We start from the raw sequence: 26,497 nt of genomic DNA, 5'->3' as shown, positions 1-26,497 counted from the left end.
GATCTCACTATGTAGTTTAGGTTGGCTTTGAACGCACAATTCTCCTGCCTCGGCCTCCTGAGTGCTGGAATTGTAAGCATTCCCTCCACACCTGGCTAGGTTGAACAGCATGATAACTCTACACTTTTTTAAAGTTCCTAGGTTTTGGTTTTTGTTTTGTTTTTTTTTGTACCAGGGATCGAACTCGGGTCCTTGCTCTTGCAAAGCAGGCGGTGAAACCACTGAGCTAAATCCCCGGCCCTTCCCTAGGTTTTTATAGATGCTTGCTGGGGTCTTTTCTGACATTGGGGAGTAGTGGTTATAAGAAAACAGCAAAGCATGCTTAAGAGAGCACCCTGTTTCAAAGATGCTATAATAAAATGAGGAGAGGAAACAAGGCACGTGGAGTTATGCATGTCAAATTAGGATCAAACAAAAAGACAACAAAGCCAAGGGCAGGTGCCAGTGCAGCCCCAATGTCCCTACCACCTACCTCTTGGGGTGATGTGTGTAGTTCTGGCTCAGCCACTCTGCTGCTTATCCCTGAGGCCCCTTCTTCTTGTTTAATGGAAGATTCAGGAGCAAGACAGGAAAGGAGAAAATGACAGGGAGGAGAAAAAAGCACAAATAACATTGGAAGCAGAGCTCTCATTTGCCCCCAGAGTAGCAAGCTCTTTGGGGATGCTGTGGAGAGATAAATGAGAAACTGTTGTGAGGAAAGCAAAGCTGCAATTCAGCAGTGGGTCAGACCGTGGTCTCACTCACCTGTTCTTCTGTTAGATCCACGTTTTTGCCTTGTCCAAGTCACATTAGGTCCATGAAAAGGCAAACACTACTAGAAACTATAATAAATTTGCTTTCAGATTATTAAAAATTGTTTTCCCTCAAAACTGCATTTACAATAACAAAAATCATTGAAGTGAGGAAGAAGTTGTCACCAATTCAAAAATACAATTAAAAAAATCAATTTTAGGTGAACAACAGAGAAAGAGCCTCCTGCAAGATTTGGTGTCCAGACACCGGAATATACCAACGTGAGGGAGAGAAGGAGGGAAGTGGCTTCCCAGGACCTAGCAAGGATTTGAAGTGAGAATTGAAGCCCATGGGGAGAGTGGAGAGACTTCAACAAAGAAGAAGAAGGTAGCAAGCAGCACTTTCTTCCTGAGCCCTACCTCACTGTATGACAAGGACAGCCCAAATCTGCAGATGAATGGTGACTACTAGAGTCCCCACAGACCTCCACAGAGAATTGCACTAGTGGAATGGAGCAGTGGACACAGTGGACTGCAGCGGCTGGTGAGTTATTTGGGTTCAGACATCCCCCAGGAGAGGGTGATCGGCAGGTAGCCATCTTGGAGAGGGACCAACAGAGCTCAGAACTCAGAGCAACTACAGGGTGGCTCCATCAGGGTGAGGCAGAACTCAGTTCAAGTCAGCAGGAGGTCAAGGAGCCAAGTTCAAACTGGCAGGAGGCACGTGGAGTGTTGCAGGCTGAACTAAATAGGTTCCAGCCTCACAGCCAAAAGCTAGCCTGAGCTTCAGAACTAAAGGTGCAGGCTTGCTGTGATTATCCACACCCCACTGTAAATCTACAGCTGGCTTGTTGGGCTTAATCAACATGAATGTGGGCACTGTCTGCCCACTTTGTCTACCAGTGACAGCAGAGACATGCCTTGAAGTGGACATTTTTTCTCTTATTTTATTCTTCCTTTTTTTTTCATTTCTTGATTTTGTTTTGTTTTGCTTTGTTTTTTCTTGATTGTCTGTTATTGTTTTATATACAAGTGAGTATTGTTTCTAGTTTTTTGTTGTTGTTGTTCTGTCCTGGTTTTTATTTCTTCCTTTTGTCTTTCCCTCCTGTCTTCTTCACCAGTCCCCCAAAGTTTGTATAATCTTCCTTTGTTCTCCAGCCTTGCTTCTAATCTCTTCTTCTTCTTCTTCTTCCTCTTCCTCTTCCTCTTCTTCTTCTTCTTCTTCTTCTTCTTCTTCTTCTTCTTCTTCTTCTTCTTCTTCTTCTTCTTCTTCTTCTTCCTCTATTTCTCTATCCCCCCTCACCTCTTTTAAATTTTCTCCCTCGAGGGTAAAATCACCATGACAAAGGCATATTTATTGTATACAATTTTCTAGTTTGTTTTAGTTTATTTTATATAACCACTATCTAGTTCATATGGTTAAAGGTAGCAAATTAATGCTTACTACAGTTTGTCATTTTCTAGGCTATGTTTGATGCTATTTTATTGCTGATTGTATTACTTTAGTGAAGGTGACATAATTGTTCTAATCAGTTATTGTTCCTGGTAACCCAAAACTGAGATTGCCTAAGGATTGTAAACAATAGTATAGACCAGTGCCAAAAAACACAGGGGCTAGTCTAAATAGGCAGCAACTTCTCATTCCCAATAAATTGAAGAGGTAGGATCTTCCAACAGACTCAAAACCCAAAATCCAGCTACACCTGCAAGACATCTCTGAGAAGTAGTCATTTCCTAAGGGTTCTAAATACCAGCAATAAAGTTACTTGCCATAAGCAATTTACAAGCATCATCACAGGAATTAAACTAAAAAAAGAAAAAGAAAGAAAGAAAATGAGAAGACACCTAAGTAAGATGCAACCCCAAACATCCAGCTCACCAGAGGCAAGCCTAGAGAGGAATGAGGTAGAACAATTCAAAAACCCACCCGCCTGGACTCTCTGAGGTGGTAAATACATTTAATTCAAAAAGAAATTCACAGACTGAAAGTCAAAGGATGGAAAACAATAGTCCATGGGACAGGAACCTAGACAAAAGCAGGGGTAGCTATTCTATTTGGAGACAAAGTGGATTTCAAACCAAGATTGATTAAGAGAGACAAAGAAGATTGCTACATCATGGTAAAGGGAAAAATCCAAGAGGAAGAAATAACAATCATAAATACATATGCACCAAATACCAGCACACCTAACTATATGAAACAAATATTAACAGACATAAAAAATCAAATGAGCACTAATACAATTGGAATAGGAGACCTCAATACCCCACTGTCACACATGGATCAACTAGACAAAAAATCAACAAAAAAAATCAGAACTGAAGTAAATTTTTAAACAAACAGACTTAGTAGATGTCTAGATAGTATTCTACCCCTCATCAGAATACACATTCTTCTCAACTGCACACAGGACATTCTCCAAAATAGACAACATACTAGCTCATAGAACATGGTTAAGTAAATGCAAAGTAATTTAAATTATCCCTTGCATATTATCAGACCATAATGCAATGAAATTGGAAATCAATGGCGAAAGAAATCACAAGAACTGCATAAACACATGTAAATTAAACAACACCCTTCTGAACAACTAATGGCTCGCAGATGAAATTAAAGAAGAAATTAGATAGTTTCTACCACTAAACAATAATGCCAATACAACATACCAGAACTTATGGGAAGCAATGAAACCAGTCCTGTGAGGGAAACAGCACTGAATTCCCATATCAGAAAAACATAGCAAGCTCAAACAGACAACCTAACGTTGAACCTCAAACTTCAGAAAAAGAAGAAAAAGTCAAGCCCATAGCTCATATGAGGGAGGAAATTACAAAGATTAGAGCAGAAATTAATGCAATGAAGACTAAGAAATCAATACAAAGAATCAATGAATTGGAGTTGGTTCTTTGAAAGATTAAAGAAAATTGACAAACGCTTAGCAAAACTTATCAAAAAAAGGAAAAAAAAAAAAGACTCGAATCCACATAATTAAGAATGAAAAGGGCGAAATCACAACAGATCCTGCAGAAATCCAGAAGATTATCAATACCTACTTTGAGAACCTGTATTCTAATAAGATGGAAAACACAGAAGGAATAGACAGATTCCTAGATACATATGAATTACCAAAGCTGAATCAAGAAGATATAAAAATTCTAAACAAATTAATATTACTCAATGAAATTGAAGATGTAATTAAAAACTCACCAACAAAGAAAAGCCCAAGCCCTGATGGATTCACTGCTGAATTCTACAATAAATTTAAAGAAGACCTAATGCCACTACTTCTCAAACTCTTTAATGAAATTGAAAGGGAATCAATACTCCCAAAATCATTCCTCGAAGCAACCATTACCCTGATACCAAAACCAGAGAAGGATCCAACCAAAACAGAGAACTATAGGCCAATCTCCCTAATGAACATAGATGCAAAAATCCTCTAAGAGACACTGACAAATAGAATGCAGCAAATTATATACACCATGACCAGGTAGGATTCATCCCAGGGATACAGGGATAGTTCAATGTATACATATTAATAAATGCAATATACTGTATTAACAGAGCCAAGGACAAAAACCATATATGATCATCTCAATAGGTGCAGAAAAAGCATTTGACAAAGTCCAACACATTCATGATAAAAACCCTCAGAAAATTTGAATAGATGGTCTTTATCTCAATCTGATAAAAGCCATCTATGATAAACCAACAGCCAACATCATATTAAATGGAGAAAACCTGAAAGCTTTCACTCTAAAATCAGGAACAAGACAAGGTTGTCTACTGTCACCACCCTTATTCAATATAGTTCTGGAAACATTAGCCAGAACAATTAGACAAGAGAAAGAAATAAAAAGAATAAAGATGAGAAGGGAAGAATTTAAATTATCATTATTTGCAGATGACATGATACTATACATAGATGACCCCAAAAACTCCACCAAAAGACTTCTAGATTTAATAACCAAATTCAGTAGCATAGCTGGATACAAAATCAACTCTCAAAAATTAATAGCATCCCTGTACACAAATAGTAAACTCACTGAGAGAGAAATTAGGGGAACAACACCTTTCACAATAGCATCCAGAAAGATGAAATACCTAGGAACCAATCTAATGAAGGATGTAAAAGAACTTTACATTGAAAAGTACTGTACTCTGAAAAAGGAGATCAAAGAGGATATCAGAAAATGGAAAGATATCCCTTGTTCTTGGGTAGGAAGAACCAATATAGTAAAAATGGCCATACTTCCAAAATTGTTATACAGATTTAATGCAATCCTGATCAAAATACCAATAGCAGGGTCGAGGATGTAGTTCAGTGGCACCACATCTGCCTGGCAAGCACAAGGTCCTGAGTTCAATCCCCCATACCAAAAATCAATCAATCAATCAATAATACCAATAGCATATCTCACAGAATTAGAGGAAACAATCCTAAAATTCATTTGGAACCAGAAGAGACCTAGAATAGCAGAAGCAATTCTGGGCCTCAAAGGCAAGACAAGGGGCATCACAATCCCTGACTTTAAATTATACTGCAAAGCTACTGTGATAAAAACAGCATGGTACTGGCAAAACAGACCTGAGGATCAATAGAACAGATTAGAAGATGCAGAAAGAACTCCAAACACACTCAGTCACCTTATCTTTGGCAAAGAGGCCAAACACCTTCACTGGAAGAAAGATAGCCTCTTATTAAAATGATGCAGGAATAACTGGCTTTCCACATGCTGAAGATTGAAACTAGACCCATATCTTTCACCATGCACTAAACTAAAACAAAGTGGATCAAATATCTAAATATTAAAACAGAAACACTAAATCTGGTGGAAGATAGAATAGGTAGAACACTTGAAGACACTGGTGTAGGCAAAGACTTTATGAACATAACCCTGATCGCACAAGAAATACAAAATATCAAGAACTAGGATCTCATCTTATTAAAAAGCTGTTGCACTGCAAGAGAAACCACCAACAGTGTGAAGAGACAACCCACAGTACGGGAAAAATTTTTTGCCAGCAGTTCCCCCGACAAAGGTCTACTATCTAGAATATATAAAGAACTTTAAAAAACCAGACCCCCTAAGTTTAAAGACCCAATGCAAAAATGGTCATCTTGAAATGAACAGACATTTCTCAGATGAAGAAGTACAACACCAAATAAATATATAAGAAAATGTTCACTGTCACTGGTTATTCAAAAGATGCAAATTAAAACAACGCTGAGATTCCACCTTACCCCAGAAAGAATGGCTGCTATCAAGAAATCAACCAATAACAAATGCTGGCGGTGCTGTCAGGAAAGAGGAACCCTGCTCCACTGCTGGTGGGAGTGCAGGCTGGTGCAACCACTGTGGAAATCAGTGTGGAGATTCCTCAAAAAACTAGGATTACAGGTTCCATTTGACCCAGCAATTCTCCTTCTTGGTATCTGTCTGAAAGAATTAAAAGTATACCACAGTGATATACGTACACCCATATTTATAGCGGCACAGTTTGTAATAGCTAAATCTTGGAAACAGCTCTAATTCCCACCAACTGACAAATGGATAAAAAAGATGTGGTTTTTTTATACAATGGAGTAGTACTCTGCCATAAAAAATAATAAACTTGAGATACTTCTAGGTAAATTGATCCATCTTGATACTATACTCTTAAGTGAGATAAATGTACACACATGTTTAAATACATGTTTCTCTGGTGTGAGAAACTGAAAGTGGAAATAAGGACCAAAATGCATAATACATATAAGGAAATGGGAAGAAAATGTTCAGATGAAAAGGTGAACATGGAAAGGTGGAGGGGGACAGGAAGGGACAAGAAAAAAGAATAGAAGGAAAAATGGAAACAAAATTTTTGTAAATAAGGAGGAGAAGAGAGGTCGAAGGGGAGATGGGAGAAAAGGAAGAAGCAAGACATATCAGGTACAGGCACAAACCCTATGATGAATCTGATCACTGAGAAAAAAAAGGAAGACTCAAATATGAAAACATAGTTTATTTTCTCATTCAGACTTTTGTAGTTCAGTTTTACAAAATAGCAGACAAAATTTGGTTCTTTCCATGAATACAGAATATGTAATACATATTGAAATATAATATTTATATAGCATTTCTTGTAAACACACAGAAATCAGCCATTACTTAATCAGCCTCTGGGGTTTTCACAAAATTTGGGTTTTATCAGGAGATAAACATTGTCTTCGGCATAAATACATAAACCTCTTAGGACTGACATAGACCAGCAATTATAAAAGCAAGGCTAGAAACTACTACCACCTACCAAAGCAGTGAGTTTAGGTACACTGCTGCTACCACACCACGGTAAAGACAGAAGTCTAGGAGCGGGAACCAGGCGGCAGCGTTGCGGCTCTCAGTGAGCTGAGGGAACCCCAGCTCTCCCGAGTCTTCGAGCTCAGGCTCTTTAGGCTCCAGCCTTCTCCTCGTCCTGGTCAGCACGAAGACCAATCGCCTAACTGTGATAAAGGGAGGTCGCATAGGGACTTTGTTCATCTCTGCAAAAGAGAAATTCAGCACACATCGGTGTTTAAAACTCTATTCTGAAAAACACGTATACGTCATATAGCTTGGTGTCTACTTGCCAATGCCTTGAAAGTCCTTCAAAGACAAATACTTATTAAGATGCACCTCACTGTGTCCATCTTATTGGTGTCTCAGTCCTTGAAATAAGTAATGGCACTTGTTTATATAGTATTCCAATATATATTAAATTTATACTAAATTATATTCATATTTATGTTTGTTTATGTGTTCTATATATTCTACCTCTGTCTCAAGAAGATTTAAGGTACTTCTAACACAGGGCATACAAATAGGAGGATGACTAACACAGAAACAAGAATAAGCACTAAGGAAAGGAAAAGGAAATCAACATGCTACCCATAAGAGATTTTTTTTTTTTTGGTACCAGGGATTGAACTCGGGACATTGTGCTTGCAAGGCAGGCTGTGGAACCACTGAGTTAAATCCCCGGCCCCATAAGAGATATTAATAGATAAACCTGAGGATCAATTTTAGTTAAAAGCTTCCCAGGAGCCAGGGAGAAAAGGAAAATATAGCAGGATGTGCCCTCTTGGAATGATAAAGGAAGGTCAGCCAGTCTACAGGAGAGAAAAAGCTTTGCTCTAGTACTAAATTTATTTTTTAAAAGTTCAGAAGAAATGTTATGTAGGAGACACTTGGCAACAAACAGTGGAGATCTGGGGCAGATTTTATAAAGAGCATAGTTTCTCCCCCAGGGCAGGCTGTTCCTGGAAGGTGCCGGTGAGATGCTAGACTGCCATCCGGAATTGCTGGCTGCTGGAGTTGCTATGTTTGCAGAGAAGCCAACTTTTTATAGCAAATAACAGAGGCAAAAGCACTGTGGCAGCACACAGCCTTAGATTTTCTAAATTAAAATTTTCATCAGGAAAAGGTGGGAGTGGTGGCACACGCCTATAATCCCAGCACTCGGCAGGGTGAGGCAGGAGGATTGCCTAAATTTGAGGCCAGCATGGGGTACACAATGAGTTCGAGGCCGGCCTGAAATGCATAGTGAGACCCTGTCTCAAAAAAAAATTTCCTCTGGGCCTTCTCAGGCTGCTTCTCCAGCCCCTGGCGCTGGTACCAGGCACTTTTACCTGCTCTCCTGCTTCAGCCGCTGGGCTGCCTGCGTGGACAGTTTGATCTGCAGGTCCACTCTGTCCAGGAAGTCTCTGGCTGACACCTCCTTGGGCTGCACAGGCCGAGGGGCTGGTCCCTGGGGACTGGGAGGCAGAAGCTCATCCCCCGCTACCCCCAGCTCCTCTGAAGGAGGAAAGCTGCTGTCACCAGCTTCACTTTCTGGAGAATCCGAGGAGCTCAGTCCATTGAACACCAAAGGCTGCTCTGATCTAACTGGGATGCTCAAGGTTTTCTTCAGAAAGATACAGTCGTTGGTGAACAGTTTATTGGCCCTTTTAATCTGTTCCATCTAAAATATAAAAAAGGAAACCGAGTTACTATGACCAAATACACAGGTAGGGTCTATTAGACAGCAAGGAACCAAACCCCAACAAGCAAGATGCATGGATGCTTTCTCCGGATCCAGAAACCCCTTTCAGAGTTGGTCACCTCGAAACAACGTCAAGAGATGTCAGGACATTCTGTTTTCCAATTTCAAAACAGGAAAGACTCACTTCCTCCCAACATGCTCACATGATGTTATTTCCCCCACCAGACGGCTTTTAACAAAAGTGGTCCTAACTCGGAAGTTAAAAGGTACAGAAGTTTTAGCACTTTTTAGATAAACCCACCCTCTGAGGCTTTTCACTTCATCCCTACTATTGTTGTTTAGCTCCAGGAAGGCTTCCTGTGTCTGCAGGAGGGAGAGGTCGGGAGGCTGTGGAGCTGGAAGTACAAGCGGAATTCAGAGTGGCCCAGGCCACTAAGTATGTAGGGTTCTGAGTTAGAGTGTCCTCGTTTGGACAAGTCCTGAAAAACTGGGAGCCGGGACAGGTACAGAAGGGAGGTGGGGCCTCTCCCCAGGAGTCTCTCTCTGCCCCCAGAGTAGGGTATTGACACAGAAATGCTGCGACATTCATGTTGATCTCTATCACAGAACACAACGTTTATAACTGCCAACTCTTTCATGGCCCTCAATGCTTGGGGAGCTGAAGCGAGGTGGTAACAAGCGGGTGGAATTTATCTACGTTATCTCACATGACCTTCACGACAGTTCTGCAAAGTGATTACCAACTCCTTCCCACTGCTGAGTCCACTCTGCTGGCCCCCACAAGGCTGACTGGGAGCCTGCTGCCAGACGTCAACACTGGTGTCTGTTGCCCGTGTGCTACCAGGTTTGCAGATGTCCCCAGCCCGGCATGGGCATCCTCTCATGTCACCTCTCCCTGAGGTGTGTGGAACCTGGCAGCCTGGTTTGGGCCCCAGCTCCACCAACACGAGCTGTGTGGATGTGAGTGTGATGGGAGCCTATTCCTTCATGGTAAGACAGGTCTCAGCCTCCTTTCCCACAGCTGTCACAAGGATGACATGAGTTCATATGCACGTATGCAGGAAGCACATGCATATGTATAGAGTACAGTAAATACCATCCACTGTTAGGCACTCTACTATTGGTCTGTCTGTCCATCCACCCGTCTGTCCATTTATTCATTCACTCATCCATCCATCTATTCATCCATCCATCTATCCATCCAACAATCTAATTCTGTGTTTCCCCTCAAATAAGACCTAACTGGAAAATAAACTTGTTCAGTGGCTACTCTGTAATGGCAGGTAGGGCAGGGTCAGGCTGATTGGGCTGGCATTTGTATCTCCAGCTACGCCTTAATTTCAGGGAAACACCGGGTTGGGTGGTACTTTTCTCTATTTTCCAATGGAGAAATCCAGGCACACATGAGAAGATTGGTTTGAACATGTGCATACAGCTCTACAAACGTTTGCACCGGGAGTTCTGCCTAACTCAAGTCCCCACGGCATCTAGATTAAAGTGCATGATTGATGGAATCAAATTATGGGAGCCTCTAGTGCCAAATTGATTCTGAGCAAAAGAAAATTATATTTCTACTTCAAAGAGCCTGATGAAACAACTGTCAAGTGAATGAACTGTCTCTTTTGCCTGCTCATCTTACTGAATCCATGCAAATAGTACCTTGAAAGCTTTCTTTTTTCCTCTGAGAGACATTCGGGAGAAGGCCTGCCCGCTTTGAGTTCTAGGTTCTAATTTCAGGAGAGACAACAAGGTGAGAAAGAGACCAGGGCATGGGCGCATGCAACTTAGAGACAAAGCTAAAATGTAAAAGTCCCGATTCTGCTCTCACTGGGTTCAGGGTGTGCATGGCACACTAGAGTGTGGTCCATCCTGCCTTTGGGGGCCCAGTCTCTGCCCCCCATCCAGCCTCACCAGGCCTGCGTGCACTGGCTCCTGATGCTCCAGGTGGCTGGCTCCACCTGCCTTTGAAGCCACCTGGTGCCCACTTTCTTCTACAACAGCTCAAGGCTCTACCTCGGACCACTCAGACTTTGGCAGGTCTGCTGGATCCAAGCCCGTCTCCCGCTTGCTCTCTGTCCATCTAGCTCTTGCCCTCTGTGTCGCCCTGCTGGAAGGAGATGGGCTGGGCTGCTGCAGTCTTCCTGCCCTCGATGGGACCTGGTAATGGGCCACCTGGGGTGGCACTTGGACTCCAGCCACAGCCAGGAGCCAGGACATCCTCAGACCTTTCCCATCCTTTTCGGGTTGGTTTTCTTCTTCTTTGTTCTTTGGCTTTTGCTGAAGCCAATTTGAGTTAGATTTTCTGTCACTTGTCACTGAAAGAGCCTTCACTAATACTGATACAGTGCTCTTGGAAATGTTCATGGGAAGGGGCCTACAATCGTAAGCAGTCATCGTTTTGGGGGAACAATGATGGGGGACAGAAACAGGTGGAAACACTGAGATCTGAAGGGCTGGATGGATGGACAGATGGATGGATGATGGATGGATGGATGGGTGTAGAGACAGATGGATGGATGATGGATGGGTGTAGGGACGGATGGATGGATGGATGATGGATGGATGGGTGATGGATGGATAGGTGTAGAGACAGATGGATGAATAATGGATGGATGATGGATGGATGGATGGGTGTCGGGATAGATGGATGGATGGGTGATGGATGGATGGGTGTACAGGCAGATAGACAGATGAATAATGGATGGATGATGGATGGATGGATGGGTATAGGGACAGATGGATGGATGATGGATGGATGGATGGGTGTAGGGACAGATGGATGGATGGATGGGTGTAGGGACGGATGGATGGATGGATGATGGATGGATGGGTGATGGATGGATGGGTGTAGAGACAGATAGATGGATAGATGATGGATGGATGGATGGATGGGTGTAGGGACAGATAGATAGATGGATGATGGATGGATGGATGGATGGGTGTAGGGACAGAAAGATGGATGGATGATGGATGATGGATGGATGGATGGGTGTAGGGACAGATGGATGGATGGGTGATGGATGGATGGGTGTAGAGGCAGAGAGATGGATGAATAATGGATGGATGATGGATGGATGGATGGGTGTAGGGACAGATAGATGGATGATGGATGGATGGGTATAGGGACAGAAAGATGGATGGATGATGGATGGATGGATGGGTGTAGGGACGGATGGATGGATGGATGGCTAGATGAGTGGATGGATGAATGGATGGCTAGATTATGAATGGACTGATGGATGGATGGCTTCACATAGGTCAGAGAAGCAGGCATACAAGATGAACCCAGGGAAGTGTCCAGAACTGGGTAGCAAGTTATCTGATGTGCTTTGCTCTCCTTTTAAACCTGCTCTCATCTCCCAACTCCTTCCTTGCTCTCCCTCTTCCTGTCTGGAAGCCCAAGGAGGCTGCTGCCCAAGGTCTGCATTTACCGAGCCCCAGCTGGCATCCAGAGGAAGGCACTATGGCCCTGGGGACCACATCTCCCCGTCAGGGAGCCTTGTCCATGGGGCCACCTCTCGCAGCTCCCCGCAGCCTGCCGCCACTGTCTCAGGTGCATCGCCATCCCTTCATAGCGCCCTTCACCCCACCAGTGTCTGCCTGTCCCTTCATTCAGCTCTGCAGCCACAGCCTGGTGGGTGCTGTGTGTGTCCTGCCAGCACCCAGCCTGCCGCACCTGCCACGAAGAGCGCAGAGGCCACCAAGGGGTGACGACCCGAGCAAAGACAGGGTGACGCGTTGGAGGCGCAGGGCCGAGGCCCCACACACTGCTGCACAGCACCGGGCACCCGAGGCCTCTCCACCCTCCTGACATCAGGCACCAGGCTGTCCCCCACTGCACTAGTGAGGCCCCAGCAGCCAGACCCTGGCCTAGCAAGCATGGAGGCGGGGCCACTTGAGGACAGGAGGGTCTGGGTCAGAAGGCAAGTGGGCCTCCGGGGGCGGTGTGCGGGCCATGTTTCCTGAGTCCACTTTCTGGCTTCGTCCTTTCTAATCACTTTCTACATTCATTTTCTTATCTGTAAAGTAAGGATAGCCACAGTTCTTTCCTCACAATGCGGCTGTGGTGAGGATTAAATGAACTAACTTATCCAAGATAGTAAAACAACACAAGGCGCACAAGCAGTCAAAAAGCTAGCCGGGCACTGTGGTGCATGCCCTGTGGGAGGCTGAAGCAGGAGGATCACAGGTTTAACTACACTGTCTGGGAAATTCAGTGAGAACTTACCTCAAAATAGAGAAAAAAATAAAAGGCTGGGATATAGCTCAGTGTGAAGGCCTGGGTTCATTTCCCAGTGCTCCAAAAGAAGAAAACTTAGCAACTATTATTGTTATATCAGGTTAAAAGTAAGAAAGCAAATCTTAATATATTCAGCAAATGAGGAGGCATGAATTTTCTCCCATTATTTTCATCTCCCCCAGAATAAGAATATATAAAGAAAGGTTCCTACAAACAAGCCCAGATAAATAACATAACATGCTGTCACTGACAAAAGCCTTTGTAAAAACAGTGAATTTGATCTTAACTTGTTCCTCACAAGCAGAAGGCCCAGCCCAAGTGCACAGGCCGCAAACTCACCTGAGTGTGGCCCAGGTGTGCGGCTGCTGTGCAGAGTCGGGAAGACCCAAAAGCCAGCACAGCAGCTAGGGAGCAGGCTTCCTGCCAGCCCAATCCTGAGAACAGAAGCCGTGGCCATTGCAGTGGCACAGAACCACTTCCTGTCTCTGAGGAGGGAGGGACAGAAACCAAACACTTTTGCATCTCCCGTCCCTCCTAATCACATGACTCAGTGAGAGGTAAACCTCCCACCCGGGCACCGAGAAAAGGGTCACAGAACGAGGGAGGTCAGGGGGACAGAGGGCCACGGGTCAGCCGAGGAGGAGTCAGGGACAGCAAGCGCCAGCAACAACTGAAAGATGACTTGCGGAGCATGGTTCTCCTGTAAACACATTTTATGAAGGGGAATTGGGTTCGGAGGAAATTCACAACACATCTCTGCGAAGAGTGAGGTCCACAGCACAGAGACAAGAGGGTGTCCCCAAGAATGCCTGGCCCAGGGCCTTGGTCTCCCCCCGCACATAGACCGAAACACTCGAAGCTTCTTTGCCATTCTCCATGACAGCTGGTGTCTACATGGCACGTGCGGCTTGCAGGGGGGTTTACATCTACGTACAGCTATTGCGTGTCTTCTACAGACACAGCCATAAATATTAAATGTCTCCGCCAGTCCCTCCCCGCGCCTGATTCCTCTTACACTCAGGTGCCAGGGTGTGCAGAACTCTCCACTGCTGCTCCCTCACCCCGCCAAAAGCTGCTTTCGTCTCCACACTGTCCGGGGCAGAAGAAACAACCAGGAAGGTGAATCTATCAGTCTCCTGGGGCTGGAGAACAGCGGGCACGATACACCTTGGCATCTCTGCAGGGTGAGGAACTTTCTAGAACGTAATAGCGGTAATGGTTGCACAAGTCTGTAAATTTACTAAAAAATCACTGAGCTGTACACTTTTTTTATTTTTGTGGCGTTTTTTTGTTATCGTTGTTGTTTTTGAGACGAGGTCTTGCTATGTAGTGCAGGCTGGCCTTGAATTCACTATGAAACACAGGCTGGCCTCGAACTCACAATGCTCCTCCTCCCTCAGCCTCTCAAATGCTGGGACTGAATTATACACTTAAGACAGGGGGTTCCATTTGGCCCGCTATTCCCCTTGTAGGTACCTTCACAAAGGAGTTAAACTCATCATATCACAATGATACACGCATACTCATGTTTACAGCTGCACAATTCATAATAGCTAAATCTTGGAAGCAGCCTATACGCCCATCAGCAGATGAATGGATAAAGAAAATGTGGTATTCATACACAGTGGAGTACTACTCTGCCATAAAGAAGAATAAACTTGAGTCATTTGTAGGAAAATGGATGCACCTTGAGACCATAATGTTAAGTGAGATAAATCAGACACTCAAGCTTGAATATCACATGGTTTCTCTTATATGAGAAACCCAAAGCATACCTAATTTAAAGAGCAAAGTTAAAGATAACTAATAGAAAACAGGGAGATAGATCTTTTGCAAAAGGGAAGAGGACCGAGAGACAGAAGGGAGGGGGAAGCAGGGAGGAGAAGGGGAGGAACTGAAATGTGTCGTGTATGGCCAGCAACTCCCCGCCATGAAAGCGGTCATTACATGCTGCAGACATGTGCTAACAGAAATGTTTTTAAAGACGGGGAATTCTGGTCATTTCCAGCCGGCGCGCGACAGAGCGGCCAACCGCCTGCAGAGCAACATGCCCAAGCTTTATTGTGACTACTGCGATACGTACCTCACCCATGATTCTCCGTCTGTGAGAAAGACACACTGCAATGGTAAGAAACATAAAGAGAATGTGAAAGACTACTATCAGACATGGATGGAAGAGCAGGCTCAGAGCCTGATTGACAAAACGGCTGCATTCCAGCGAGGAAAGATCCCTCCTACTCCGTTCTCCGCCCTCCTCCAGCAGGGGCGATGACCCACCTCCACCCAGTCTCCTGGGTTCTCCTTGCCCTGGCATGATGCCAGCACCCCACATGGGAGACCCTCCCATGATGCCAATGATGGGCCCTCCTCCGCCTGGGATGATGCCAGTGGGACCTGCTCCTGGAATGAGGCCACCCATGGGAGGCCACATGCCAATGATGCCTGGGCCTCCAATGATGAGCCCACCTGCTCACCCCATGATGGTGCCCACTAGGCCAGGAACGCCTCGGCCAGACAGATAAAGCCACAGGGGTGGCCTCTTTATGTCAGTTGGGTATTATTTGTTCTACATCACCAGGAGATCATGATACTGTGACTGTGGGTGTTTTCTAACAGCATAAGGAAGACTTGCTCCTTCTTCCTATCAAACAGACTAGTTTTGAAGGGAGAAGTGAGATAAACAAAAATGCAGGAATTACAGTTTCATTTGTATTGTGAAATGTAAAAATAAAATTGTCAGCTCTTTAGTTAAAAAAAAAAAAAGACAGGGAATTTTGTGGTGCATAATTAAACCTCAGCAAACCTGTTTCTTAGAAAAGTTTGTGTGAGAATCTATTACAGGCCCGAATGAGAGCCCTTCTGGTCCCTCTCACTGCAGGCGGTTCTATCTGAACTACAGATTCACTGTCCCTCCTTAAGCCTCTCCTGCTGCGAGGGCTGATTCCCCCTAAACACAGCCATCCACTCCTCTCCTCTGCAGCGCTTGGGGACTTCTGTGTGGGAAACACGTGAAGCAACAACTCAGCTTAGCGGCTCTGCGGAAGAGCAAGAGGAGGCCCTAGGAATAGAACTGGGCGGCAGGTCTGGGGGTCCTGGGGATGGGGTGGCCTGGGGAGCAGAGAAAGGGCTGGTAAGCTGTCAGGGACACAAAAAGACAAACACGAGAATAGCAGGTTCCCTTTGCTGCCTCCTTCCTGGTTTCGGTTTCTGTTCTGGTCTCTGCTGGTTCTTCTAGGATTTCCAAATCGCAAGTCCAGGGAGACAACCAGCCAGCGTCAGTTTCTTCCAGCAGGAGGAGCCGGGGCCTGGAGAAGCCACAGCTAAATCCAGGCCTCGGGTCTCGGAAGGGACACGGGGTCTCGGGGAGACAAACACAGCTGGGGAGCTGCCCCGCCTGGCAAGTTTGTGTCCGAGAGGACCCGATGTAGCGCTTTCTCAACCCAGCCAGACAGTTTCGGTTTCCCAGAGCCAGCTCTGCTCAAGCCCAAGCCGGTGCGTGGTCCAGAGTGAAGACTGGGGTGCGGGCCACCGGGGTGCGAGGACAGCGAGAGGGCAGCCTGCACAGTCCCTGCAGGTGCCAGCCCCAGCCCCGGCCTGCCCTGCCCCATCCTGCAGGGCCTGCCCTGCCCCATCCTGCAGGGCCTGCCCTGCCCCATCCTGCAGGGCCTGCCCTGCCCCATCCTGCAGGGCCTGCCCTGCCCCATCCTGCAGGGCCTGCCCTGCCCCATCCTGCAGGGCCTGCCCTGCCCCATCCTGCAGGGCCTGCCCTGCCCCATCCTGCAGGGCCTGCCCCACTCCAGAGCCATCACCCGCACATGGTCACCATCCTGGGGATTTGGGCCACTGCAGATCCAACGGGCCAGCGCAGGGCTTGACAGATGCAGAGGAACTAGACGAGGTGCTGGCTCCCAAGAAGCTTCCCACGGGGAGGTAGCAGCTTCGAAGACACCAACCACAGGTGTCACCTTGTAGCCTGGGTCCAGCAGGAGCTCACAGCAGGCAGCTGCCAGCAGCTCCTAGTGACTGAAGGGCAGCTGCGGCAGGGAAACCACTGCTGGGAGTCAGAGGCCCCACCCTCAGCCTGGCAGGTTCTGGGCCTCCATGAGCATCGGTCCCACCTAGGCCCCAGGCCCATCTCCAGGGCAGAACAGAGAGCAAACGAGCAGCAGCAAACCATGCAGCATACAGCTTCCCGCTAACATCACTGCGAAACCCTTCACCCCCACACCCCGGCCTCAACACAGCAGCCACAGTGACCTGGGCTGCTTCTAAGCTCAACACCTGTCCCCAGCAGGTCCTAATTCAGAGAGAAAGCCTTGTCCCTTAACATGGCTTCCAAGGTCTTGAGTCACCTGGTCCAACCCTTCGCCACTGCACCTGAAGCACCAGCCACACTATTCCTGGAAGTTGGCAATCCTGCCGCTGCCCCAGGGCCATTGCACCTCTTGGTGCTCATTCTGCAGGAGCATTCTTCAGCTGGTACCTCCACAGCTCTGTTCCTCCCTCCTGTAGGAGGCTTTCCCTGGCTGTCCCATGCTGACCCACAGCTGCCCACACTGGCCCTCTATCTTCTCCTTGATTTCTCTCCATTTTGCTTATTAATGCCTGGCACATGACATATTTGCTTCCTTGCTGTCTCCACTGACTAACACAGAAGCTCCAGGAGGCATGAGGTTTTCTGTATTCACTAATATGTGGGCAGAAAGGGCGAGCTGGGGAGAAATGGAGAGCAGAGAAAGACCCTCTGGGAACAGAGCAGGGGTGGGTGCAGTGTCTAAGGGGACAGGCTGAAGCTAGCTGCCAGGAAGTGAAGACCATGGTGAGCAGAGGGCCAGCCACTCTACCTGCCCGTCCGGGGAAAAGGAAATGCAGTCCTTGTTGAAAAACTATGAAAAATGCCCTAAGATGTCAGAGCAGACCATCAAGCAAGGGGGAGCGTCTTCCAAGCCCAGGGCACCGTGGGCAGCCATGCCAAGCACCTGGACACAGACACCCCAAGGAGGGACAGCACCTCGCGGACAGGCAGAGGCTGTGCTCCTCTGGGACTCGAGCCCAGAGGTCCCGGTCAGCGGGGGCCCTGGAGTCCTTGCTGCCCAGCACATGGCTCTCCTGCCCAGGTGACTGGAGGGACGGCCACGAGTCCACAGCCTGGGAAGGCCCTGTTGCCAGCTCAAGCATCCTCTGGATACCCAGCTTCCGGCTCATCACCCTGGCAACCAGGTCTCCTCTCTGGGCCCCACCAGTCTCCATTCCAGGAGCCTCTGGTACCGATAGGACGGCACCTGCTGGCCTGGATGTCCATGGTTGCTACGCTCCAGCATCTCATCAACTTTTTTTTTGTACTGGGGATCGAACTCAGGACCCTGAGCTTTTGAGGCAGGTGCCGGAACCACTGAGCTAAATCCCTGGCCCACACACCACCAGCTCTTTTTAAACAGCAACTGAAGTCTGCTGGGGAAAGTTCTGGTGGTGAAAACTAGAAACCTAAACTCGTTCACCTTCTTTCTGTTCAGTGTGGAGAGGAAAAAACCCTCTTCTACCTTTCTAGCCTCCACCTGAAATCTCATTTCCCAGGACTAAATCTAATTAACATCTGCAGGGGGGCGGGGATTTAGCTCAGTGGTTCCACCGCCTGCCTCGAAAGCGGAAAGACCAGAGTTCGATCCCCGGTACCAAAAAATAAATAAATAAAAATAAAAAATAAATAACATCTGCAGGTATTAATCAATACTACTTCACTGCGATGCTATGTTATTATAATCACGTTCACTGGTTCAATATAACTGGTGCAAAAGGCTCCAAAAATGTCATCAACCATAGCTCAGGGCCCAAAGAGGTATAATAATATAAACGTATCACCAGGTATCAGTTTTTGGCATAAAAATAAAGCAGTAGTTCTCACCGGGGGTGAGTTTTCTTCCTAGGAGACTTGTGCTAGTGTCTGGATGGGGCCGGGAAGAGGCCAGAGAGCCTGCCAAGCCCCTACAGTGCTCACGTGGGCCTCCTCCACCAGGGGCTATCCTGAGCATGAGGTGAAGGGCCAAGCTCAAAAAGCTGGACAACAGTCTCTGCTGCCATCGATTAGAGCTCCGGGTTCATTAAACCTGAGCCAAACATCTTAAAATGAAAAGTAGATATCTGGGTATTTTGAGACAGGGCCTCACTCTGTGGTCCAGGCGGGCCTTGAACTTGCCATCCTCCTGTCTCAGCCTCCTGAGTGCTGGGATTACAGACGGGCATCTGTCACCATACCCAGGCAAAAGTCTTTATAAAAGCAAAGAAAAATCTGATTTACACTTTAATGGAAAAGGTATAATAACCCTATAAGTATTAATAGTAATATCAGACAGAACATGAAGTGGAAAGCGACTGATCCTAGGTGCAGAGCTGCAGCCAGCAGGTATCCAGGCGGTTGGTGGGTCACACACCGATCACCGGGGCAGACGGGAGTGGCCCCCGGGGTGGCACGGACGCCTAGGTGGCCCCAGCCCGGCAGATGAGGCGCACAGAGGGAAGCTGCCCGGACGGGCGGCCAGGATGCAGGGTGCAGAGGAGACTGCGGAGGTGACCGCCCAGCGCCCCGGCCGCGTGAAGGCCGAGCCACATGGCCCGGCGCAGAGCCCCGCCCGGCGCGTCCCGAGTCCCGCACCGGATCGCCCGGAAACGGCCCCGCCCGCCCGGCCACTCACCGAGACCCCGTATTTGAGCGCCACCCCGGCCAGCGTGTCCCCGGCGCGGACGTGGTGCTGCACGGGGCGCGGCGCCCCGAGGCCCAGGGCGCGCGCGCGGCCGGTGCTGCCGTAGCTGCGGGCCTTGGTGCGCGCCAGGCCCAGCGACAGCGCGGCGTCCTCGGACGCGGGCCCGGGGCGTGGCGCGGCCATGGTCCCGGGGAGCGTGGCGGAGAGCGCGCCGCCTCGTCCTCCTGCTCCGCGCTCCGCGGGGCCGCGGCCGGGCCTGGGGAGGAGGAGCCCTGGGGACCGCGACGCGCGCCCGCCGCAGCCCAGACGCCGGCTCCTCCCTGCGGCCGGGGCGGGAGCGGGAGCGGGAGCGGGAGCGGGGGCCGCCTGGGCCAGCAGCGCCGGTCTGTGCCTGTGACCGCGCTGGCCAGCACGCGGGGAGGCCGAGGCAGGAGGATCGCACGTGCAACCCCCGCCTGGGCAATCTGGGGAGACCCTACTGCAAATAAAAACTAAAAAGTCTGGGGATACACGTCGCCCAGCGCGAAGGCCTTTAATCCACAGTCCACCGCCTAAATAGACAGGAAAGAAAATAAACAGAAACCAGAAGCTGGGCCCTGCCTCCCTTACTGATTCCCCAGGCCAGGGTACTTCCCTCCTGGCACCAACCGCCCGGGCCTCCAAGTCCAGGCGGTGAAACACATCTTCCCGTGTCAGTGCCACCAGCCTGCAGAGGCCTGCGGGGGACCCCACCCACCTGGCTGCGGTCCGCTCCTCCGAGCTGGCTTTCTCCCGGCTCACTACTCGAACCCCCAACTCGCATCACCATGAAATCCACCCTGCGCCTGCATCTGGGCCTCCTCTGACCCCGCCTGGGCCAGCCAGGGCCAGAGCACGGTGGAATCCAGAGCCCGGCTTCCGGTTCTGCCTGGGCCTCTCAGGAACAGGGCTCACAAGGAGGTCCCAGGTGAGTCCCACACAGTTCAAAGGGATGCATTGGCTGGATTGTCTGTATTGCTCTGCTGGACAGAGCTCCAGGCAGAAAGCAAGGGTGAGAGGGGAACTCGGGGTCCTCCTGCTGACACCCGGCAGGGTCCTCGGAGCTTCCTAAACCACCCTGCCGTGGAATAAGTAGCAGGTCCGCTGACTCCAAGCAAGAGGCATAAAGGGATTTATTAGGCAGGAATGTAAAGCTCGAATTCAAAGAAATAGAGTACAGGCCCAAGGGGAGAGAGCGGCCTGGGTCAGGGTGCTGCTCTGCTGCTGTGCTCTCCCATCTGGGCCGGGTCGGGCCGCACCCCACTTTCCGAGTCTGAGGCCAGGACGCTGTCTCTCACTGCTGCTTGCTCGAGGTGGTGGTTGTGGCAGGAAGTGAAGTTTACAGGTGAAAAGCCGGAAGTACAGGCTTACTGTGCCTTTAAGACCTTTAAGATTTATATTGAGTGAGTTTCCTGGGAGGGAAAAAGGCTTTAAGTAACTTTTGTGTCCCGAAGCTGCAGTGTTTCTTAAAAGTACAGTTTTTAAATTCCACTTTTCCTTGTCTCTTTTCTACCTGCTCTATTTCTTCCGCCCTGCCTCACCTCCACCTTCTACTGAAAACTCCTTCCAGGTGCCGAGGACAGCAGCATCAGCACAAAGCCACAGGGCCACCCCAGCAGTCCCCAGCTCTGTGGAACAAAAATACACATGATCGTGAGGTGTGGTGGAGTAGGTCAGAGAAATAAAATATAGAGAGGAAGGAGTGAAAGAAACCATAACTAAAAACTTGTAAGAAGACTGCAAGCTCGGCATGGTGGCACACACCTGTAATTGCACCGCTCAGGAGGCTGAGGCAGGAGGATCACCAAGAGGTCAAGGCCAGCCTGCACTTCAGAGCAAGACCCTGCCTAAAAAAACAAACAAATTAAAAAAAAAAAAAGAGGACTGCAACTTCCAGGATCCAGCCGAAGTTACCCAATGCAATGAAAATCAGCATTCCTTTGGTTAAATTTAGACTCCTGCCCTATCTGATCCATCACACCCAAAACTCCTCAGGAAACTAAAAGCTCGAAAACTGGCTTAATTGAGAAGGTGAAGAACAAGAGCCTGATCCCCAGATAAAGCAACAGTTTGAGGAAACCCAAAGAATGTCAAATCACCTACTTTTTTTTTTGTACAGGGGATCAAACTCAGGACCTTGTACTTGTGAGGCAGGCGCTGGAACCACGGAGCTAAATCCCGGCCCAAATCACCTACTTTTAAAACACCCATAGCTTCGGAATGGGCCCCTTGGGGTGGGCACCCTTCCCTGGACTTCTGCACCCCCAGTTCCCAACTGCAGTGCATCTCATTTCTCTGAGCACCGACACTTTGTTCTTGAGTCCACCCTAAATCTCTAACAAACCCTTTCTGATGAGTCCTGAGAATGCTTTTTCCTCGACAGGAGTCAGCGAACCTGGTGCAACAGGACGAGTTAAATTCCTTTTTCAGCCTCAGGGACCTTCAGACCCAGCCTGGTGACAGTTGGATTAGGTAGAATAAAGATGTCCAGTGTTCTTGGTCCAGGACGCAAGAGACAGGCAGAACCTCGAAGTCTAACACATACCAGAGCTCTGGTAAGGTTCAAAAAGAAGCATCTTCCTTCAAAGATGTGACAGTCTAGCAAAGGGAGAGGATATAACATGTTTCCCTTAGGTTTACTGAAGCACCGATGTGAACCTGTAATCCCAGCACTTTGGGAGGCTGAGGCAGGAGGATCACAACTTCAAGCCCAGGTTGGACAACTCAGCAACTTAGTGAGACCCTGTCTCAAAATAAATTAAAAAAGAGCTGAGGATGTAGCTCATTGTGAAGGCCTTGGTTCAGTTCCCAGTACTGAAAAGAAATTACTGAAGCACGGTATGTTTCTGATCAGGTTACACAAGGTGTTATGTATGTTGGGAAGGAAGGGGTCCATAATCAATTAACTGGGGGTATTACTGCAAGCTGTATTCCCATTTTGATAATTCACAGTGCACATCTGAGTCCTGAAATGTGCCTGATACTGCATTTCTCTAACTCATGAAACTGGAGACGCCTTCATCTAAAGAGGGAAAGGCAAGCCTAAAAGAGGAATCAGGAAGGTACCTTTGAAGACTCAGAGATTATGAAAAGACAGGACAGTAGGCCCCTGAAATGAGGGGCAGAGAATGAGGCATTGGGAAGCTAGGAGAAAATTAATCACTTCACAAAATGTACAGAGAGTTGGAAGCCAGCCTACCTCCCAGGGCTAATTTCTAAATTGTCCCTAGTTACTTGCAGTAATAAATACATTGTGCCTTGAAACACCTCCATTATAAAATACTCTAGAATCTATTACACACGTCTCCGAATTTTCTCTATGATTTTTTTTTTTTTGTACTGGGAATCAAACTCAGGACCTTGCACTTGCCAGGCAGGTGCAGCACCACTGAGCTACATCCCTGGCCTTCTCCACGATTGTTTTTGGTGATTATCATTAGTGTTTCAACAAGTTCCCCAAAATTAATCAACTTGAATTACTACTTACTTAATATTTTATAGTTGGGGTTCTTTATGGTTGCTTTCCCCCTGGATGTCTGAGCTATTTATAGACATCCCAGCTTCCTGTGAATTTTATATCTATTTCTCCTTAACTCAAAGAGTAAGTTATTATTTATAATTTGTTGTTCAGTATTTCATTTTTTTCTCTTCTTGAACCAGGACTTCAATGTTGCTTTTCATTTTTATTTTATTTATTTATTTATTCAGGTTCTTTGAGACAGGGTCTGCTATGTAGTTCAGGCTGGCCTTGAACTCACTTTGTAGCCCAGGCTGGCCTCAAACTCACCACAATCCTCCTGGCTCAACCTCCCAAGTGCTGAGATTACAGGCGTGCACCACCACACCTGGCTAATGTGGCTTTTGAATATATCTGTGAATAAGAGAGCAAACCTCTCAGTGCATGGTGAAATATTAGCAGCATTTCCTGCGGGAGAAGAGGAAGCCTTCCACTGCTGCTTCTGATTAACACTGCTTGGGCTCCTTACCAATGCAGTAAGAGGAGGAGGAGAGCAAAGGAGACCAAAGTGAAATAAACAAACTGTTGTTCATAGATGGCAGGTGCTGCGCTTCAGATTATGGCTCCCTACTGCCCATGATTGAAGACTTTGTAGCTCATGGTCCAGTTGGGAGATGCTGCACCTTTAAAAGGTGGGGCCAAGTTAGAAGCTGGATGAGGGCAAGCTCTTGTGGGGGATGTGGGGACCCTGCCTCTTCTTCTCCACCAATGAGGTTAAGCAGCTTGCTCAGGCCCTGCCACAACACCCCGCTTGCCCCAGCTCCAAAAGACAATGGGACAAACTGATGGTAGAGTGGAACCTCTGAAGCTGTAAGCCAAGTTAACCTTTCCTTTTTTTTTTTTTTTTTTGGTACCAGGGATCGAACTCGGGTCCTTGCGCTTGCACAGCAGGCGGCGAAACCACTGAGCTAAATCCCCGGCCCTAACCTTTCCTCTTTATAAATTAACGATCTCAGGTATTTTGTCACAGTGACAGAATGTAACACAGCCAGCAATGATAACTGTTGACAGACAACGTCAACAATGTCCACATGGAATTGTACACACCATTAAGAGTTCATCAAAGTTATAAGATCCAAGATCAGAATGCAAATATCAACTGCGTCAATCAGAAATGTGAGGGTAAAAAAGACAGCATTCTAGACACGAACAAAACAACCCCAGGTATAAAAAACTTAGCCAAAGAGATGCAGGCCTTATACAGTTAAATATAAAATATAAATATGGATAAATATAAAGTGTTATTGAATGACATAAAAGCAAATGTAAATTAAAAAGAGATAATAGCCTATTTATGAGTGGGAGGTACAAGGTAATGAAAATATAATTCCCTTTCCAAACCGATGTACAAACTCATTAAAATTCCAGCCAAAATCGCTACAGGATTCTCCAAAGACATGACGAGATCATCCTAAAACTAACATGAAAGATGAGAGCTTAGAAGTGACAATTTTCCTGCCCAGTAAGAAGGAGGGCTCACTCACAGGCCCCGAGACTTCTACTAAACTCAGAGCGAAGCCAGTCCTGGTGCTGATGCTGAGCCGGCACACAGAGCGGAGCCAGGGGAGCAAGCTGGGAATAGCCGGGCACTGGGAGCTCATCTGTAACAGCCGTCCCAGGGCAGTGAGCAACCGAGAGAAGGTGAGGGCAGAGCCCCACCCATCAGATGAGAGTCAGTTGCAGGCTGTCACACAGTCAGAAAACTAAGCCTTAACTCTTTCACACCAACATCTTTTACCTCGGGAGAGCAAAGGATTTCTTAACAAACCCCAACCACAAAGGGAAAAAGGCTGATTAATTCTGTATTTCAACGTTAAACACTGTGCATTAAAAGTCATCTTTGAAACTTGAATAAAGCGAGGAGGGGAAACGGGCCACTGTCACTCCTGGGGCGATGGCCTTGGGGTTGGGGTGAGGGGTTTACACCCTGGCCACAGCAGAAGCCGGGCTGCTGCAGAGGGGCTGTGTGGGGCAGGAGTGGGACAGCGTAGGACACAGCACTGCCAAGGGACGCATTCTGAAGAGATGACAGTTCTGCCCCTTTCTCCTGTTCACAAGGTGCCTCTGGGCCCCGCCGGGGTGGACTCTCAGCGCTCTGGAAGGCTGAGGCAGGAGCATCACAAGTTTAAGCACAACCTGGGAAACTTAGCAACTTAGTGAGACCCTGTCTCAAAAAGAAAAAAGACCCTGAGTTCAATTCCAAGTACCACACACACACACACACAGAGTCATTAGAGAACTCTTAGTCTGCAGAAGAGAAAAAATATCATCCAACCCTGGTTAACATAAATTTAAAAGCTCAGCAATCACAGCAGAATGGGAAATTCAGTGGGTGAATGTGAACAGCACCTCCCAGCCAAATGCCTCAAAGCACTTAGAACTGGAAGGGGGCCATGGAAAACAGCTGAAGACCCTCATGGCCCGAGCTGCAGGCTGTCTCCACGCCACTGCCTCAGGGTGCTGTCGGGGCTCTGAACCTGGTCCCACACCCCTGTCCCCACCTAGACCCCGCTGGTCACCTGGGAGCACTGCAGGCAAAACCACCTTAGACACCAGGAGAAGCTGAGGTTTAGGAAACAGCGAAATTTAAACTAAGTTTCTCTAAACCCGTCAGGACACTTGAAATCCACAAGCAGAGGCTCTGGACCAATCCTGACACTCGGGTGTCAACTTCCTCCCGGGAACCAGGTTGGGAGAATCCGATCAACCCTTGCAGATCCCAGGAGTTCCCGCTGCCATAGGAAGACCTCCCGTCCCTCTGGGGTGGGGTGTGTGCCGTACACTACAGAAATCCTGAAACTGAAGTATTCAAGACACTTCTCTTTAAAGGGGGTTCTTTTTTCTTTATATAGGTAAGCAAATCACAAAAGCAAATTTCCTCTTTCTGTTTAAAGCTAGAACAATGTTAAAAAAAATAAAATAAAGCAAAACATAAAAAATTGGGCCAGGGATTTAGCCCAGTGGTTCCACTGCCTGCCTTGCAAGCACAGGGTCCCAAGTTTGATCCCCGGTACCACACACACACACAAAAAAATTATATAGAGAAGATAGAAAATAGGATATTTTGCACTATAAATATAACTGGGAAAAATCTTACTATCTGGAATATATGAAAATGCCTACAAATTATTAACAGACAAATACGAGAAAAATGGTCAAAAAGTACAAACAGGCTCCACACAGAAGAGAAAACTCAGGGGTCCAAGGAGCCTGTAAAGAGATGTCAACCGCACCAGTAGGCGAAGAACCTCAACCTAAATCCACAACCGCAGGGTCGCCAGAATGACAAAAATT

General features: G+C 47.4%; 1 protein-coding gene across 3 annotated transcripts; it reads right to left on the bottom strand.

Moving 5' to 3' along the window:
* Positions 1 to 6,720: 6,720 nt before the first annotated feature.
* Lysmd2 (LysM domain containing 2) lies at positions 6,721 to 20,556 on the bottom strand. Of its 3 annotated transcripts, none has more exons than XM_021261138.2 (3): positions 20,405 to 20,556; positions 8,378 to 8,709; positions 6,721 to 7,252 (listed from the first exon to the last, which is right to left on the bottom strand). In XM_021261138.2, the coding sequence occupies exons 1-3, from the start codon at positions 20,474 to 20,476 to the stop codon at positions 7,210 to 7,212; spliced, it is 447 nt and encodes a 148-aa protein (XP_021116797.1). In that variant the 5' UTR covers positions 20,477 to 20,556; the 3' UTR covers positions 6,721 to 7,209. The 3 variants fall into 3 exon arrangements, with proteins under 3 accessions (XP_021116797.1, XP_004835460.2, XP_087036741.1); XM_004835403.3 differs by lacking the exon at positions 20,405 to 20,556 and adding an exon at positions 19,660 to 19,932; XM_087180615.1 differs by lacking the exon at positions 20,405 to 20,556 and adding an exon at positions 15,054 to 15,088.
* Positions 20,557 to 26,497: the final 5,941 nt, after the last annotated feature.

Source organism: Heterocephalus glaber, unplaced genomic scaffold (genome assembly GCF_053883595.1).
Source record: "Heterocephalus glaber isolate CG9 unplaced genomic scaffold, H.glaber_assembly_v1.0 deba00000122, whole genome shotgun sequence".
Taxonomy (NCBI): domain Eukaryota; kingdom Metazoa; phylum Chordata; class Mammalia; order Rodentia; family Bathyergidae; genus Heterocephalus; species Heterocephalus glaber.
The sequence above is the reverse complement of the archived record's forward strand: the minus strand, read 5'-3'. Positions and strand labels throughout refer to the sequence as shown.

What these genes read in the sequence shown, in the direction of transcription:
- Lysmd2 (XM_004835403.3), bottom strand. Translation starts at nt 19,851, where the DNA reads ATGGCCGCGCCACGCCCCGGGCCCGCGTCCGAGGACGCCGCGCTGTCG. An exon ending in CGCTCAAATACGGGGTCTCG is followed by an intron (nt 8,710 to 19,659) that starts GTGAGTGGCCGG and finishes TTTATATTTTAG; the next exon opens with ATGGAACAGATTAAAAGGGC. An exon ending in CGGCTGAAGCAGGAGAGCAG is followed by an intron (nt 7,253 to 8,377) that starts GTAAAAGTGCCT and finishes TCTCTTTTGCAG; the next exon opens with AGATGAACAAAGTCCCTATG.